This window comes from Microcaecilia unicolor, chromosome 2 (genome assembly GCF_901765095.1).
Source record: "Microcaecilia unicolor chromosome 2, aMicUni1.1, whole genome shotgun sequence".
In the NCBI taxonomy this organism is placed as follows: Eukaryota; Metazoa; Chordata; class Amphibia; order Gymnophiona; family Siphonopidae; genus Microcaecilia; species Microcaecilia unicolor.
The window spans coordinates 573,542,602-573,562,749 of NC_044032.1; the positions used below are offsets into that span (position 1 = coordinate 573,542,602).

The 20,148-nt window shown below is 42.2% G+C and overlaps 1 protein-coding gene across 1 annotated transcript in view; it reads right to left on the reverse strand.

Moving 5' to 3' along the window:
* Positions 1-20,148, reverse strand: part of SNX25 (sorting nexin 25) — a 266,994-nt gene that overhangs the window by 50,645 nt on the left and 196,201 nt on the right. The window contains 2 exon segments of the mRNA XM_030191496.1: positions 14,639-14,756; positions 16,563-16,727. Coding sequence (XP_030047356.1) covers positions 14,639-14,756; positions 16,563-16,727 — 283 coding nt within the window.

The following is a 20,148-nucleotide window of genomic DNA, read 5'->3' on the forward strand; positions in this document are numbered from 1 at the left end:
GGAAATACATTTTCACTTAACGAACAGTTATGCTCTGGAATTCTTTGCCAGAGGATGTGGTAACAGCAGTTGGTTAGCGTATCTGGGTTTAAAAAAGGGTTGGACAAATTCCTGGAGGAAAAGTCCATAGTCTGCTATTGAGACAGACGTGAGAAGGGACTGCTTCCCCTGGGTTTGTACTATGGAGTGTTGCCATGATTTGGGTTTCTGCCAGGTACCTGTGACCTGGTTTGGCCACTGTTTGGAAAACAGGATACTGGGCTAGATGGACCATTGGCCTGACCCAGTATGGCTACTCTTATGTTCTTATACTGACTGCCTGCACTGTACACCACCTAAACATTCAGGTGGTTCTCAGCCCAGTGCAATAAAAATGATGCTTCCCTTTACCAACTTTCTACAGTTCTCATTCCTCTTTGACAAGTGAAGTAAGCTACTGCTGCAGCATGGTCTGAAAAGCCTCTTACTGTTTTCCCTTCCACTAAATCCTGGAAAGCTCTCAAAGGCTTTCATATAGCTTGAGTTTCCAAGTGACTGTTTGACCAAGATGTTTCACTTACTGTCCACCTGATTTGAGCTACCTGACCCAGCTAATATGTACATAAGTACATAAGTAATGCCATACTGGGAAAAGACCAAGGGTCCATCGAGCCCAGCATCTTGTCCACGACAGCGGCCAATCCAGGCCAAGGGCACCTGGCAAGCTTCCCAAATGTACAAACATTCTATACATGTTATTCCCGGAATTGTGGATTTTTCCAAGTCTGTTTAGTAGCGGTTTATGGACTTGTCCTTTAGGAAACCGTCCAACCCCCTTTTAAACTTGCTAAGCTAACCGCCTTCACACATTTTCCGGCAATGAATTCCAGAGTTTAATTACACGTTGGGTGAAGAAAGATTTTCTCCAATTTGTTTTAAATTTACTACACTGTAGTTTAATCGCATGCCCCCTAGTCCTAGTATTTTTGGAAAGCGTGAACAGACGCTTCATATCCACCTGTTCCACTCCACTCATTATTTTATATACCTCTATCATGTCTCCCCTCAGCCGTCTCTTCTCCAAGCTGAATAGAACCTAGCCTCCTTAGTCTTTCTTCATAGGGAGGTCATCCCATCCCCGCTATCATTTTAGTCGCCCTTCGCTGCACCTTTTCCAATTCTACTATATCTTTCTTGAGATGCGGCGACCAGAATTGAACACAATACTCAAGGTGCGGTCGCACCATGGAGCGATACAACGGCATTATAACATCCTCACACCTGTTTTCCATACCTTTCCTAATAATACCCAACATTCTATTTCGCTTTCCTAGCCGCAGCAGCACACTGAGCAGAAGGTTTCAGTGTGTTATCGACGACGACACCCAGATCCCTTTCTTGGTCCGTAACTCCTAACGTGGAACCTTGCATGACGTAGCTATAATTCGGGTTCTTTTTTCCCACATGCATCACCTTGCACTTGCTCACATTAAACGTCATCTGCCATTTAGCCGCCCAGTCTCCCAGTCTCGTAAGGTCCTCTTGTAATTTTTCACAATCCTGTCGCGAGTTAACGACTTTGAATAACTTTGTGTCATCAGCAAATTTAATTACCTCGCTAGTTACTCCCATCTCTAAATCATTTATAAATATATTAAAAAGCAGCGGTCCTAGCACAGACCCCTGAGGAACCCCACTAACTACCCTTCTCCATTGTGAATACTGCCCATTTAACCCCACTCTCTGTTTCCTATCCTTTAACCAGTTTTTAATCCACAATAGGACATTTCCTCCTATCCCATGACCCTCCAATTTCCTCTGTAGCCTTTCATGAGGTACCTTGTCAAACGTCTTTTGAAAATCCAGATACAAAATATTAACCGGCTCCCCTTTGTCCACATGTTTGTTTACTCCTTCAAAGAATTGAAGTAAATTGGTCAGGCAGGATTTCCCCACACAAAAGCCGTGCTGACTCGGTCTCAGTAATCCATGTCCTCGGATGTGCTCTGTAATTTTGTTTTTAATAATAGCCTCTACCATTTTCCCCGGCACCGACGTCAGACTCACCGGTCTATAATTTCCCGGATCTCCCCTGGAGCCTTTTTTAAAATTGGGCGTTACATTGGCCACCCTCCAATCTTCCGGTACCACGCTCGATTTTAAGGATAAGTTGCATATCACTAGCAGTAGCTCCGCAAGCTCATTTTTCAGTTCTATCAGTACTCTAGGGTGAATACCATCCGGTCCAGGAGATTTGCTACTCTTCAGTTTGCCGAACTGCCCCATTACGTCCTCCAGGTTTACCGTGAAGTCATTAAGTTTCTCCGACTCGTCCACTCCACAACCAAAAAAGACTGGCATCTGTTGTCATCATTAACCACTCAGGTCCTTGCCCATCATCACATTCTGAGACTAAATCCACCAGGTCATATTGGTCTTGGTTTCTGTCATCCAGAGGCAATGGCTCTGGGTGTCACTGCCATAAAACCCACACCTGCATATAATCCTTGCCATGAGGCCGAATCCACTTCTGGAACTTCAACTGTCTCTGTTCAGGAAGATCATTTGGAAGCATGTTACCTTAATAATATTTAAATATGAGGATTTTTTTTAACCACTTTTTTGAAGGAATTCACTTAAAGCAATGTACAGCAAGAATAAGTCAAACATAAGCATTACATAGTTACAGCAGTAAAAATATCCAAATACAAAGTATAGCATAGTATTCTACATTACAATGTTAACACAGTAGTCAATAAAGCATTTTAATAGACAGCATGGGGTGTAAGCAAAGATAGATAGATAAAATAGAGAATCAGGAGTAAGAAAATAAGGGCCTAATTTAAAGAAAGTTACTTGAACATTATCTTAGCTAGGGTCAGAGTGGATAAACACGTCCTGCTATAGTATGTGCAGTTAGTGTCATTTACTTCTTCTGTTAAAGGCCTGGTTGAACAGCCAAGCTTTTACCTACTTTCTGAAGTAGAGATAGTCTTGTGTTAAGCGAAGCCTTTCAGGGAGTGCATTCCAGAGCGTGGGGGCTACTCCGGAGAAGGCCCGCTTGCGGGTATCACATCGTGTGATGTCCTTTGGAGAGGGTGTGGTTAGGGAAACTCCTTGGGAGGACCTTAGTGACCTTGAAGGTTATGTAGAGGGAGATCTTCAAGTACTCTGGGCCATTTCCTTTAAGGGCCTTGAAGGTCAAACATAGAGTTTTAAATTTGGCTCTGTATTGTACTGATAGCCAGTGAAATTTATGTAAAAATGGTGTGATGTGGTCACGTCGCTTACAGCCTTCTATCAGTCTTACTGCAGCATTCTGAATCAAATGGAGCTGATGCAAACCCTTTGTAGTCAGACAAGTGTAGAGTGCATTACAATAATCCAGTCACTGTTATCATGGCACGCACAACTGAGACAAAGCTTGTCTTCTCAATGTAAGGAGAGAGGCAGCATAGTTGTCGCAAGTGACAGAAGCTGCTCTTGAAGGTTGCTCGGATTTGGGGGATCAGAGTAAGCGTTGAATCAAGGTGTATTCCAAAGTTCCTGACTTGTAATTCATTTTGATGTCAGCTATCTCTCCACTTGTGTTAGGGAACCATAGATGCTTGGTTTTACTTGGGCTCAGGCAAAGTTTGTTATTTTTAAATTCTTGAATTAATGTTAGACAGGTAGTCAGTTTATTCAGAGCTGTAGGTAAGTCAGGTTCAGTGGGTATGAGCAGCTTCACGTCATCTGCATAGAAGTAGGTGGAAACTTCCAAATTGACTTGGTCAGATCACTGTAAACTGGATTTTAAATTATTCATACCAGATGTTACAAAGAGCTCTAGACTGAAAAACACAGGTAAATGAGGAAGAGGGAAGATTAACAGAGATATGTTTGCAAGGTTGTGTGTTGACAGTATGGTGATTGACTGGAATTATATGCTGACTCAAACTGTAGATGAGTTGCTCCAATTAAATAGTTTAAAGACAGAACAGACACATCTCTCCATCATTTACCAAAGAATTGAGGCTATTAAAATGTGAAAGTATGAAATTAAAGAACAAATACTTTTGTTTGGAAGAAAAATTGCAATGAGAACATCAGAAAACAAAACTGAAATTGATGCTGCCAAAAAGATTATTACACATGAGTTTTAGGCAAGTTGAGTATGAATCCCAGAACTTGTTTCAAATAGTGAACAGCCTATTTAAAATATCTCTTTCTTCCGAAGTTGGAGCAGTACCCTCTGCATCTGATCTTGCAGAACTTTTTGAACAAAAAGATTGTTAAGATGCCAATCTTTAAATAGTAATGCTGGCACTCTAGTCAGTGGAGAGTACATCCTTTGAGAATAATTTACACGGAATCGCTGTGAACCAAATTTGGGATGTGTCTGCTCTTGTTACACCAACTGTTTTAAATAAATTTGGAAAAGGATATTATGAACTCAATCCATGTCCAGCATCTCTTAGTTACCTTCCTTCAGAAGGTCTGATTTGTTTGTTATCTTTTGTGATATTGGTGTTGGAATAGGGTTACTTTCTGGTTCTTTCAGTTTTATCACATTTCAATTCTTAAAGATGTTAAAAAGGATAGTTATTGTTAACTGTTGCCCACTTGCAGACAAAGATTACTGAAACAATTGTGGCTTCCCATTTGCAGAAATATTTGTAGGCTTTTAACATTCTTGACCCTATGTAATTAGTTTTTCAAAATAATTATAGATTCCCTCCAAAATGAGATCACTAGGATTTTGTAATTCTTGTGCTTTGGATGCTGTGATACTCAAGCCTGAGAAATCATATCTGCTAGGTCTTCTCTCCAAAAGAGAGGGAAAACAGTTGGGCCATCTTTGTCCTTGCTGGGAAATTCGCTCTTTTCTAAGGGTCCTATTCCAGCCAAGCCTTTGCTTAGCACACTAGGCACTAGAAAAAGATTCAGACCTGATACCACGGACAGACTCCCAGTCCTCACACAGGGCTCCACCTAGGGCTTTCTGGCATCCTGGGCCACACTAAAAGCCCATATTTGCTTCAACAGTTTTGTGGAGAAAAAAAAATTCAAAGGAAAAATCTTCTGCTTGTATTGAGGGATCCGAATCCTGAAAAGTTCCTGGAAAACTATGAGGCAGCTACTGATAGAATGAAGAACTTTCAATATCCAAAACAGCAGAAGACAGTGAAAGCTGAGTAGAATCCTGTCAAGACAAAATTGCTGATTCTCTCATGCTTTTCAGATGAGCCAAATGAGCCTGAAGAAACAGAGATTCTGCTCTTTTCAACCAATTCTGAGCACAACACTAGAGCTTGTTGAGAAACCGGACTCAAGCTTCCTACATTGTCCACTAAGTTGCAGTGATTGCTGCGCTGGGAGTGCCGCTTAACTTGTACAGACAGCGCTTTCATGAGATCGCAATAAAGTGGTCTCAGCCCGACTCTCTGAAAAATGCAAAATTGTCCCTTGCCATTAAAAACAGTGGCACTTCTACAGCTGCAGCTGTGTGCTTTAGGCTCCCTGCTGAAAAACTTCAGCCACCAATAGATAAAGAGGAGAAGGGATTACCTCAGGCAAGATGCTTCCAAAAACTGCCCAAGTCTTGTCACTTTTGTGTCTCTCCTGGCACTGCTCTAATGACTCATGTGGCTACAGAGAGCTCTGCTCAATGCTGCTTCCAGCACCAATAAAAAGAAACAGGGGAAATAAACCCCAGGAGCTTCTTCCTGCTATAAGAACCTCACTCTTGCAGGGTCAGTCGGCCTTATTCTGACAGAAAAGGCTGGATTGTGGCAAGAGGTTTCTTTAATTTCTTAAAAATTAATAGAAAAAAACAGATAAAAGGAAGAAGCCAGTGAAATAAAATGCGTTAAAGTAAAAAAAAAAATAAACCAAAAAATTAAAGAAATGAAAGAGGCCTGACATGGAAAACACCTCTTGGCAAGACTCTGGACTTTTTTCCAACTAGACAGGCTCAACTGAGTAACCAAACTTTCAATTCAGCACCGGAGCATCTTACCAGACCAATCCACAGCTGCACAGAATGCTCATCACCTTCAGCCAGAGATAGAAAATACTAGTGAGCTGGTGGCACATGGAGCCACTGATAGGGCAGAGCTCACAGCTGAGGTGTCCCTGTCTCCATCTGTTGGCTGAAGGGCATAACCCATGCATTCTGGTTTGGTGGATGAAAAGGAATTTTGAGTTGCAATATTGACCACCCTACCTCACTTCCCCTCTGCAATCATGCATTGTTTCTTTGGCATTCTGTACAACAGTGGCAGTCTCATGAGACTTTGCAGGAGGTCCTGGCATCCATCTTGAAATTAGAATTAGCATGGGCAATAGTGAGATTGTGCTAGTTCCATTCTAAAGATGGCTGCTGGGACCTCCTGCTACAGTCTCGTGATACTGCCACTGGAAGGACTGGTAGCCATTTCCTGAGCAGGGTGTGCGCAGGAGCTGGAACAAGTGGGGACACTCCTGCACTCACTGCCCACCAACAAAAAAGTAGGTCCAGGAAGGAGATGCTGACGAATGGTGGAAAGTGGGCTCAGAAGGGGGGAGCTGCCACCGGTAGGAGGCTTGGGAGAGGGGAGCTGCTGCCCAGCAGGCCCATCTTCTGCTTTTTTTTTTTTTGGGGGGGGGGGGGGGGACTGACAGTGATCACAATGGTGGGGGAGGGTGGAGAAAGTTTTGGTTTCACCTATGCTGTTCCCTCATCTTTCAGCCTTTGGTGCTATCTCTGCTGCTCCATCTAGGTGTTTTGAGAGCAGGATCTCAACTTGCAAGCTGCACTTCCTAAAGGGTGATCACATTCATCACAAAGCCAGGCTACAGAAAGTGCAACTACAGAGTCTGGAACCTGTTCACAGGCTGCCCAACAGAATAAGCGGTGGGGATGGCAACAGTCTTTCACTGCTTTTCTCACTGGGATTTGGTGGTGCATTGTAGAAGATGTAGCATATGTGGCTGCTGGAGGAAACCTGCATGAAATACATATTAGAAGGAGCCATGTTGGTGCCCCTTTGTGACTGTGTCACAGTGGGAAAAACATATGTATAAACAGCACTACGTACACATACAACCTGAGATTTTATAATAGTGGAGAATTTTGTATATTTTTGTTGCAGAAGAGCTGCTAATTAAGGATCCTTCCTCTAATGTCATTCTTAGTTCCTAGAACAATGGATTTCATTGCAGAGTGCTGCACAATCGAGCACTCCTGCAAATTCCACATCTGAAAAACAAACTGGGTTTATATGGGTCATATAATTACTATATCTGCCTCTTAGTGGTAAACTGGATTTTTTGTCAGGTATCCAAGAGAGTAGCTTTCAATGGTGGTATGAGAAAGGGCTCTGTTGTCTTGAACAGCTGGTTACAATAGAAAGGAGATTACTCCCTTTGCAGATTTGTAAGCTCAATATGCTCTTATGCAGAAGAATGTGTTTGCCTATTCACAGGTCTGGAGTTATTAGTGGTCTGGATCCGTTGTTGATAAGTGATTTTTGCTCCAAGATGGAGGGGGAGTTCTTCTTGGGACAGAAAGGATTTGTGCAAGTGGGCACCATTAGGCTGGCCAAGCTAGAGACAGGCACACTACTAAGCTGTCTCTATCTAGCCAAGATCTGGAATGAGGAGCTGGATATTGGAATTACCAAGGAGGATATCCTCAGAGGCCTTGCTTCTATCCCACAATGCACTTTTACAAAAAATTTAAACTGCTGAGAAAAGCCTACATTCTATCTAAGAGGACATCTAAAATGGGTATTACTCAATCTTCTGACTGCCTGAAGTGTGGGAAAGAGTATGTGACCAAGTCACATGTTCTGATGCTGCCCACTGGTACAGTTTTTATGAAAAGAGATTCATGTTTTCATTTTGGAGGTGATGGGCAAGCATATAACAGCTGGGCCCCGGGATATGTCTCTAAATACACTGCTTGGGGGGGGGTGGGGGGAAGGAAGTGTCCATGGCTCCCTGAGAGCATGATTTTTGGGGAAACAGGCAATTTTACAAAAAAAGGATATCCTCTGAATCGCCTTGTTATCAGACTTGGAGAACAGCACATTATATAACTGTATGCTTATGGACAAGTTAGGAGCTGCAGGCAATCTCAAACATAAGTGGCAATTTTAGATTGCTGGGATGATTACTTACATGTGCTATCCCCAAAAGCCTTTGTAGCATCCCACAGAAGAAAGAATTAGATATTCTGTGTATGGAGGCCCTCAAGAGGAGGGTCCTGGCTACCAACTTTTCTGAACTCTTAGGCCAACTTGGGAATGTTGGCCTAAGGGTTAAGGGCCTTTCAAGTGCTTTGTTAGGTAGTGTGGGAGAAGGTTGGGGAAAGGGACCGCTGGGAAGGCTAAAAGACAGTCTTACTGAGCTATCTGTTTGATTTTGATGCCACTGAAATCTCTATATTTTGAGGGTTTTGAATTCGTTGTTCCATAGTTCCTTGCTGCATTGTGTTATGTATTGTTACCAATACCAATAAAACAGATTTCCCTTAAAGCACAGAATTTATATATATTTTGGGAGGTCTAGAACATGCCTCCTTTAAGTCTTTGCACCCTGTCACATATACATGTAAGTAGTACATTTTGTACAACTGTTACTTATACATATACTAGCCGTTGAGCCCGTGTAAACGGGCTAGTTTAGAATGGGGGGGGGGGGGGGGGTTCCGAGGCCCCCCCCTCCGGCCCGAAGCACTGTCTGTTATTGAACTTACATCGCACTACGCAGACGCAGCAGGCACATCAGCAAAGCTGCCATCGGGACGGGCTTCCTTCTCTGCCTGTGTCCCGCCCTCGTGTGACGTAACGCGGTGAGGGCGGGACACAGGCAGAGAAGGAAGCCCGTCCCGATGGCAGCTTTGCTGATGTGCCTGCTGCGTCTGCGTGGTGCGATGTAAGTTCAATAAGAAAGACAGTGCTCGGGCCGGGTGGAGGGGCGGCGGTGGCGGCGACTCCGGGTGGGGGGAGCGGTAGCAGTGACCTCGGGGGGGGGGGGGGGGGGAGGGCGGAGCGGTTGCGAGTACGTCTGCAGCATGCGCAGTAGAGACTTCCCGCTCTGTCCCGCCCCCCTCATCACGTATTGATGCAGGGGCAGGGCAGAGAGGGAAGTCTCTACTGCGCATTTGCGAGTGAGTACGACACTCGCCTTTTATATGTTTGATGCCAATTTATACATAAATATCTGCTTAAAAAAGGTTCCCCAGTTTTCTAAAATGTACTGCAGTGTGTGAAAGGTGTGGCAGTGGCATAGCTCTGAACTATCTGTAATAGGAAATGGGCTTGAAACGAAATAGTATTTTATTACATAAAAGAAAGGACCTTTGGTTTCCTGCTCTAGTGAAGGGATAAATTCTTCAGTAATGATTAGACAAAACTGCAGCACAATATGTACCTGCATACATTTGTATATTTAGCATAGTAACATAATAGATGATGGCAGAAAAAGACCTACACGGTCCATCCAGTCTGCCCAACAAGATAAACTCATATGTGCTACTTTTTGTGTATACCTTCCCTTGATATTTATCTGCCATTTTCAGGGCACAGACCACAGAAGTCTGCCCAGCACTAGCCCCGCCTCCCACCACCAGCTCTGCCACCCAATCTTGGCTAAGCTTCTGAGGATCCATTCCTTCTGAACAGGATTCCTTTATGTTTATCCCACGCATGTTTGAATTCCGTTACTGTTTTCATCTCCAAGTATCCACCACTGTCCGTGAAAAAACACTTTCTGACATTTTTTTTGAGTCTGCCCCCCTTAAATCTCATTTCATGTGCTCTAGTCCTACCACCTTCCCATCTATGGAAAAGGTTCGTCTTCTGGTCACACCTCTCTCTATATAGCCTAGCAACCTTCTAGTTACAGCCACCGCCTTGTCACACAGTTTCGTCGCCTTCAGATCCTCAGATACTATCACCCCAAGATCCCTCTCCCCGTCCGTACATATCAGACTCTCATTGCCTAACACATATCTCCCATGGATTTCTACTCCCTAAGTGCATCACTTTGCATTTCTTCGCATTGAATTTTAATTGCCAAAGCTTAGACCATTCTTCTAGCTTCCGCAGATCCTTTTTCATGTTTTCCACTCCCTCCCAGGTGTCCACTCTGTTACAAACCTTAGTATCATCTGCAAAAAGGCAAACTTTACCTTCTAACCCTTCGGCAATGTCACTCACAAATATATTGAACAGAATCGGCCCCAGCACCGATCACTGAGGCACTCCACTACTGTCCATCAACCAGTTCCTAATCCAGTTCACCATGTCAGGTCCTATCTTCAGCCTGTCAAGTTTGTTCAAGAGCCTCCTGTGGGGAACCGTGTCAAAAGCTTTGCTGAAATCTAAGTAGATTACGTCTATAGCACATGCCTGATTCAATTCTCCGGTCACCCAGTCAAAGAATTCAATGAGATTCGTTTGGCACGATTTACCTTTGGTAAAACCATATTGTCTTGGATCTTGCAACTTATTGGCTTCCAGGAAATTCACTATCCTTTCCTTCAGCATTGCTTCCATTACTTTTCCAATAACCGAAGTGAGGTTTACCGGCCTGTAGTTTCCAGCTTCTTCCCTATCACCACTTTTGTGAAGAGGGGACTACGTCCGCCGTTCTCCAATCCCACGGAACCTCTCCCGTCTCCAAGAATGGCAATCTCAACATTTAGGTCGACCGAAATGTTGAGACTTGGGCGTCCACGACCGTATTATCGAAACGAAAGATGGACGTTCATCTTGTTTCGATAATACGGGTTTCCCCAGCCCTTCGCTGGGACATCCTTAGAGATGGGCATCCCCGTTCGATTATGCCCCTCATAGTGTCCTTTTTTCCAAAATAATCCTGATGTGGAACAGGAGTTTTTTTTTTAGAAAAACAAACATAAGCGTAGAAAGTCACGTTTGCACAATGTAGCCACTTTATGCGGGTATTATCGCTGTTTACTTAGGCGCCATCCAAAATAATTCATATATTTATACATATTTCATTGCACAGCACTATTTTATTCTGATGCAAGAGACGCTGCAGCTCCATTACAAGATCAACAATTGTATGACGAGTAAGTTCATTTTCACTCACTCCTTTAACTCACGCGCCACCACTTAACCAAGCATTAATAACCTTTTGTCCAGATGTGTGGCATTAATTAACCTGAAATTAGTCACCAAGATAAATTTGTACTTACAACCCCACCCTTTTCACGTATCTTGTCTGTCATTACGCCTTATCACAAGTTCCAGTATCACTTATTTGCTTGGATGTCAAATTATTTCTATATTAACTAATACAAGCACATATTGTCTTAATCAGATACAAGAATTGACATATCTGATCGTGAAAGGTAATAGTGCATTTATTTATATTCCCTAATCCAACTAAGCTTTTGATGATAGCAGTACACATATATACATTTACATCCAGTTTATAGCTCTTCAACATATACAATTGTATCTAGCCTATACAATAAGTTAGTTTTTAATGTTAATAAAACAAGTTAAATGATAATCAGAAGTGGTTTGTATATGCGATTTGCATAAATTTGTCAAGCAGTGGATGTAACACATGCCTTTTTTAGACAAATATTGATATATATATATATTTTGTAACACCACTTTAGAAAATGTCATAGACATCCTTCCTCTTTTAGACAAATATTGATATTTTTTGTGACAGCATTTAACAAATTGTCATAGATGTCCTTTCCTTCTGACCTACTCAAATATTTTTATCTCATTGAAATATTTTGATCTCATTATGACTTTTTACTGTGTTATTTAATTTTGAATTTTATATTTTATATATTATGTTTTGATCCCTCATATTTGTAAATTTTATGTTACTTACTGTTTTTATATGTTGTTTTGAAAATAGATTCCTGATGCAGGGCTTGTAAGCCGAAACACAGCTGTGTTGAGTCTTGTTCATCGATCAATAAATATTGGATTTTTGTCTGGAGCGTCGTCCTTTCGTATTAACGAATATAGTAACATAGTGACAGCAGAAGAAAACCTGAATGGTCCATCCAGTCTGAGCAACAATCACACTCATTATCGAATCATGATTAAATCTATGATGAATATGAAATTATAAACTTGATCATGGCCTTCCTTTGTTGTTTCTGGGACACAGATCGTAGAAGTCTGCCCAGGTCTGATCTTATGTTTCAACTACTGGAGTTACCGTCCAAGCCCAATCCCAATCCAGCCTATATGAATCCATCTTGTCATTTGCGGGAGCCACACTGTAAAAGTCCGTCCAGCACTGTCCTCAGATCTGGCTACTGAAGTTGCCATTGAAGCCCTTTCCAGCCCATCTCAAAGTGGATTGCCATATACGGAACATAGACCTACAAAGTCTGCCCAGCACCGGCCTTAGTTCTTCACAGCCAGAGTCACCATACAACCATCACTCACATCCATTTGGATACAGAAAGTGAAAGTGCCTTGGTGCTTTGTAGCTTTTACTATATGAGACGTGGGGTAAGGAATAATATATTGTAGAGAAATATATTCGAGTTATTCCCCAAGTTTTCCACGTCATCACTGTGACCCCTGACGCAGGTGCTAGTCACCGAAACACGGCCCGTATCGGGTCTTTTTGTCAAGGCTCATTCATTAAAGAACTGTGTTCCATTTTTAAAGGCCCGTGGTGCTGTTTTTTTTGTTTGGACTTTATTACTCTAAAGTCTACCACAGTCCACAACCTCAATTCATGTCCTCTAGTTTTACCATTTCCCCTTCTCTGGAATTTTTTTTTTACTTATTAATACCTTTCAAGTATTTAAATGTCTGTATCATACTTCCTCTGCCCCTTCTTTCCTTTAGGCTATACATATTTAGGTCTTCCAGTCTTCTCATACGTCTTTTGGCGCAAGTCCCATATCATTTTTGTTGCCGTCCTCTGGACCGCTTCTAGTCTTTTTACATACTTAGCAAGGAGAAGAATCCAAAACTGAACACAATACTCCAGGTGGGGCCTCACTAGCGAACTGTACAGAGGCATTAACACCTCCTGATTACACCTCTCTCGATGCAGCTTAACATCTTTTTGGCTACAGCCATCTCCTCGCCACACTGTTTTATTGATTTAAGATGCTTGGACATCATCATCCCAAGGCCCCTAATCCTATGTGTGCATATCAGCCTCTCATTTCCTAGGACATATGGCTCCCTTGGATTTCTACTCCCCAAATGCATCACTTTGCAATTCTTTGCATTAAATTTTAATTGCCGATTAGACCATTCTTCTAACTTTTCATGTTTTCCACTCCCTCCAGGTGTCCACTCTATTACAAATCTTGTTATCATCTGCAAAAAGGCAAACTTTACCTTTTAACCCTTTGGCAATGTCACTCACAAATACATTGAACAGAATTGGTTCCAGCACTGATTCTTGAGGTACTCTGCTACTCACCTTTCCTTCCTCTGAGTGAATTCTATTGACCACCACCCTCTGGCATCCTTATTTAAGAGCCTCTATGAGGAACTGTGTCAAAGGCTTTGCTAAAATCCAAGTAGATTATATCTAGCGCATGTCCTCAATCTTATTCTCTGGTTGCCCAGTCAAAGAATTCAGTCAAATCTGTTTGGCACGATTTACCTTTGCTAAAACCATGCTGCCTCGGGTCCTGTAATGCATTAGAAACCAGGAAATTCATTGACCTTTTTCTTCAGCAACGTTTCCATTACTTTTGCAATAACTGAACTGAGGCTTACCAGCCTGTAGTTTCCCACTTTTTCTCTGCTGCCACTTTTGTGAAGAAGGACCATATCCACTCTTCTCCAATCCCACAGTACCTCTCCCATCTCCAAGGATTTATTAAACAAATCTTTAAGAGGATCCGCCAAAACTTCTCTAAGTTTCCTCAATGTCCACTTTCAGTTTTTCAAGCTGTTCATAAACACATCCTTCTGTGAATGTTTAATATCCTCTCCATTCTCACATGTACCTTTACCAGCCGATCATGGTACTTCTTCAGTATTTTTTCCCGTGAACACAGAAGTATTTTTTTAGCATGTTCACTTTTTCCTCATTGCTCTCTACATAGCTGTGTATAGCATCTTTCAGTCTCAATTCCATTTTTATCCTTCCTCCTTTCATTAAGTTTAAGATGCTCTTGTTAGTTCATTAAAGACTGTATCATGGTAATTCATTTTATTTGAGCAGCATTTTCCAGCCTTATACCCTTGAGGATATTACATTCAATGAATGCATGTGGACTTGTTCCTGATCTGCGGCAGTAGAGACTTGAGGAGACAAGGAAAAGTGCCCTTTCTGCAGCTGGACCATACAAATTGAACCAACTGCCTTTTCAGTTAAACAGCAGCGAGACACTGTCTCTTCTAAGAGATTATTGAAGAATTGTTTGAACTGGCTTTTGCAGTATCCCAGGACCGAAGACAGACTGGGAGTATTTTGGCACTGAGATGACCAGACCTATGACCACCTGAGTTTTGTTTATACTGGATGTGTTCTGTTTCACGTTTTTTTATTGTGTTTTTATAATCCGCCTTGGACAAAAGTGGACTATAAGAAATAAATCGAATCGAATATACATACAGAAAAAGCTTTTCTGTCACTGGGAAGCATCCAGTTAACAGAAACTTTTCTAGTTAAAACAGTATGTTAAAAAGCAAAAAAGTTAAATGCTTACTTCCATGCAGTTCAAAAATTTCTCCTATCAGCATAAAACATGGTTCAGCAAGTGCATCTTTCTTTTCATCTATATCATCTCCAGAGTCTGAATAGTCACTGTCCTCTTCAGCCTCCTCCTGGAAACAAAACACAAGTTTCTAATTTGGGACTGAGAAATGCTGTGCCCTACAATCCAGCACATGCATATGACAGAAAACTCTTTTGCTATGTCTCACTAGGACACAAAATTTAATCACTCTAGTAGTAACTGCAGTGGTGCAAATATCAATCACTGAAACTCAGTGAGGCACCAGCCAGTCACTAATGCAGAATCAGTTCTGAGAAGAACATGAACCCCAGTTTTCTTCCATCATACCACATCCTAAGCAGCCCTCATCACAACCTTACAGGCTCAGATCATTGAGCCTCCAACTCTTGCCTCACAGAAGGGGACACACATCTGTATCTTGTCTACACTAAGAGGTTAAGGAAAAAGGAGAAGACCTCTGCACAAACAACAAGTCCAAGGAAAACAGCAGAGCTGGTCCAGGAAAGAAGAAAACAACCAAGGGTTTAAAAACAGACTTTTTTGAAGAGTGACCCTACTTGGCCAGGTTTTGGCACTAGCCTTCATCAGGGGTCGCTCACAGTCTTCAATATTAGCCCAACTGAACACAAGTCAATATATAACCATTTTCTAACATTGGATAGTCCTCCATGCTACAGCAGCGTTTATCCATTACGTAACGGTTAGACGCTGTTGTAGCATGAAGGACTATCCAACATTAGGAAATTGTATATGGACTTGTGTTCAATTGGGCTACTATTGAAGACTGTTATGACCCCTGATGAAGGCTAGTGCTGACACTTGGCCAAGTAGGGTCGTTCCTCAATAAAAGTCTGTTTGTGAAACCTTGATCGTTTCCTTCTTTCCTGGACCACCTCTGCTGTTTTCCTTGACTCTAACAGGTAGCCTAGAGTAGAGCTGTCTCAGTGAAGAAAACAACCAAGGGTTTAAAAACACACTTTATTGAAGAGTGACCCTACTTGGTCAAGTTTTGGCACTAGCCTTCATCAGGGGTCGCTCACAGTCTTCAATGTTTCCTTCTTTCCTGGACCACCTCTGCTGTTTTCCTTGACTCTAACAAGTACCATAGAGTAGAGCTGTCTCAGTGACTCGAGGTATAAAAACTTACAACTGTGAGCCCAATAGGGAATGAGAAAGTACCTGCATATAATAAATGTAAACTGCTTTGGCTATACCACAGAAAAGGTGGCATAACAAATCTATGACCCTTTACCCTGGATCTGCCTGCTTCTTTTTCTTGATTGGTTTGGAATTATGTCTTTTCATATAGCAAAAGTGGATAACAACAAAAATTTGTGATATATAAAATTACAACAAAATACTAATACAGCCCATAACAACAATATAATATCCCTATACATTCTACATATTCTTCAGCCTTTCATCATATTTGAACAGGCACCACAGAAATCAGTTGTAATTAAGGGAAAAAGATAAAATATCCTCTAATACTGAATCCTGGGCTACCTTTAAGTGGCATCAGAGGTCAATAGTTACAGGCTGCACTCATTATTACTTTGTCTGTGGGGCAGTAAGTGAACTCTATCCCCAATGCACACTAATAAAACCTAATTTTACCCTGAATCACAGGCTACCTCTCCTAAGAATGTTTTCTTATTGTAATGAAATATGAGAAAGCAATTTATATTATGTTCAGTTTTCAAAACAGATACTGTTGCTAAGCTGATCAAAATGTGACTTTCCATTATTACTTGTAATTAGCATTTACTTCATAAAAGTTGCACTGAAGCAGAATAATGACAAATGACTCATAGGTTCATAAATGCAGAGAAACTCATCATTAATTCCTGCAATAGGCACCTACAGTTTAGATAATGTGCTTTCTACCACTCACCTCTGGGTGAGAGAAGAAATCCCCAGGAAGCCTTTCCAGAAATGATGAGATTGAAAATGAGGCTCTCTTTCCCTGTACATCAATGACCTTCAGGTGCTCTGGAGATGGACTCAGAAAGGCATAAAGTGCTTCACTCTGACACAGCCTCTCATCGGAAAGCAGCTTCTGTGGAAAAAACAGAATGTAGTATTCACTGAAGATTTTATTAGATAATCGTGTCCTATGTGACATGCACCCTTGCTCCCTCACCCTGCCCACTGCATTGTGGGCTTCACAGGAGAGACAATGGATATGGAGCTATTTATGCGTCCCCATCTCCCTTGTGCCCTGTGTGGCTGCACTGCTCACGCAGCCCTGTATGCTATTCTGGGTCAGACCAAAAGGGTCATCAAGCTGGGCATCCTGCTTCTGACAGTGACCAATCCAGCTCACTAGGATGGACCCAGAAGATCCCAAAGAATAGATCCATTTCTTGCAGTTTCTTCCAAGAAATGAGTGACAGAATTCTGGGGTCTACTTGACTAATTATTGTGTATGAGACTTCTCCTGTAGGAATTCCTCCAAACTCCTTGCAAGTCCATCTGTGTTAGTGCCTCATATCCTTAGGTAATACAACCATTCCCTATTTACATGAGTTTGTAAAAACCTCCATCACAGGGTTTCCCAAACCTATCCCAGGGACCCCACTGCCAGTCGGTTTTTCAGTATTTCCACAACAAATAGGCATATGAGAAATCTCCATGCACTGGAGAGTAATAATTGTAGATATCCTGAAACCTGACTGGCTGTGGGGTCTCCAGGACAAGTTGGGGGAGACCTGCTATATCATTCCCTCTTCTGAGTTGTGTCTTCTCCAGGGTGAAAAGCTTTTAATTTGTTTAGCCTTTCTTTAGAGCTAAATAAATGAGGGAGATGTTCCATCCTCTTTATCATATTTGTTGTTCTCTATACTTTTCCCAATTCTTCTATGTCTTTTCATTCTTTCTAACCCAATAAATATTGGAAATAATAATGCAGAAGGAGTGTTTGTCATAGTGGCGTAGCTACAAGTGGGCCTGGATGGGCAGAGGCCTGCCCATTCTTGGCTCAGGCCAACGCAAGACAATTCAGCAGTGGCCGCCTTACTCTCCCCCTCTCCCTTATCTGGATTTGGTGTCCCCCCCCCCCCTGTGCTCGTTCACCCACGGCCTGGCAACTCTCTCCCCCCTCTTTGTAAACCTCCCCCTTCCTGAACTTCACAGGCGGGGGCAGCGACGAGTATCCAGTGCCTGCACATGCCTTGTAGGCTTCCCTCTGCTGTGACCCTAGCAGAAGGAAGTCTGCGGAGCTGGCGCAGGTAGTGAATGTGTGTTGCTGCCGCTGCCCGTGAAGTAGCTGAGGTGCTTGTGTGTTGGAAAAACTGGTAAGACACATCATGACTGAAAAATGAGTCAACTTGGAGATGAAGTGTCTGAGAAAGTAGTGTTCCCCCCCCCCCCCCCCCCAATTTTTGACCAATGCATTCTATGGGATGAATTCCAACTTCTGTAGCACACAAACTTACACAACTTCTGTAGCACACAAACTTACACACAATGAAACACAGCAGTTAAGGAATTCCTTCTTTCAGACTGCCAACTCTCAAAAACCCCCACCCCCAACTACTCCCACTTTCCAAAATGCCTCCATGCCCACACTACCCCATTCCTAAAACTAGAGATGGTAAGAGACCAGCTAGATGAGACGCTAGTCTATTGGTAATGGCAGCACTGGGCATATGGGGTCAGCCGGAATGGAATTTTTTTTTATTTTTAGGAAAAGGCATATTTTGATATGACCCCGATACAGTATATGCAAAAATTTCCACTGGGAAGGGAGGATTTCACCTATGAAAGATTAGCTAAAGGGCTCCAAAGATTGGGGCAAATGATATTATATGTGAGGGAACTTTTCAGCTTGAAACACCTGGAAAAGGAATATGGAATGGAGAAAAAGGATGTTTTTCAGTATAGAATGCTTAAAGATTTTAGGGGTTGAACTTAAATGAGGGAGGAGGGGGCGTAGATGGGAACTGGAATGGGTTATGGATTCTAGATCAAAGAAAGCCAGGATTCTCTAGGAGTCATGCAACATTACTGAGCCAATACAACCAGGTTAAAAGTCACACTAGGTAGTGTAAGGTTTTCTTAGGGCGACATTGAGAAGATATACAATGGGGCAAAATATTTCCAAGGTTTCCTTAATCACTCTAGTTAAAAAAATAACTATAAAATGCTACATTATCATACCCCAGAGTATCCTCAGCGTATATATAGAATGGGGTCAGGTTTCTGAAGGCAAGAGTGTGAGCAAAACGAAAACTTCAACCAAATTTGGTGGTCGAATCCCACTGTGCAAAGCTACTGGAAAGGGATGGCAACTCTAATCAAAGACACTTTGAGAGTGTAAATGGATGTGTTTATAGAGTATATTTTTGCTGAAAATAAAGAATAGTGGGGTAGTCCAGCAGAAATTTATTGCTCAAGTGGCCACAACGGCAAAAGTGACATTAGCTAAATCCTGGAAAAATAAAAATGTACCAACAATACAGACTTAATGGATATACTTCATCCTATCTAAGGTCTAAACTTACAGCATTACATTGTAATAAAGTTGGTCCATTTAGCAAAGATTAAGGAGCCATTTGGTAAATAGAGGTGAATTAATGTGCAGGTGGTATAACCAGAAAGAATAGGGTCTGAGAGCAAACAAAATGACCCATGCTGGTGACACTATTTAAAGCTGTAAAGGTTTGGGTGGAGGGTGGGTAGTAGAGAAGGCAAGGAGGTTTGATTATAAGGTTTGATACTGGTGAATGCTTTGAAGGTAGGATGAGGGATATTGGTTCTGTATTGTTATTCAAACGGCAGTTAAATACAATGCTTATTGTTATGTATTTCCATTAATTCCTGCAATTGACAACTAGACAAATTTGTGATGTTAAGTTCTAACTGAAATTCCCCCCCAAATTAATATATACATCCTCTGTGTACATGTGTATAAATATGAATATAAATAAAAAGATGTGGCTCACCACTGATCTATACAGAGGCATTATAAAATTCTATGTCTTATTATCCATTCCTTTCTGGATAATTCCTAACATGCTATTTGCTTTTTTGATTGCTGAATGCACACAGCTGAGGATTTTAAGGTGCTACCCACAATAAAGCGAATGCTACATACCTGTAGAAGGTATTCTCCGAGGACAGCAGGCTGATTGTTCTCACTGATGGGTGACGTCCACGGCAGCCCCTCCAATCGGAACACTTTACTAGCAAAGGCCTTTGCTAGTCCTCGCGCGCCGATGCGCACCGCGCATGCGCGGCCGTCTTCCCGCCCGAACCGGCTCGTGTTCGTCAGTCCCGTATGTAGCAAGACAAAGAGAAGGGAAGACACAACTCCAAAGGGGAGGCGGGCGGGTTTGTGAGAACAATCAGCCTGCTGTCCTCGGAGAATACCTTCTACAGGTATGTAGCATTCGCTTTCTCCGAGGACAAGCAGGCTGCTTGTTCTCACTGATGGGGTATCCCTAGCCCCCAGGCTCACTCAAAACAACAAACATGGT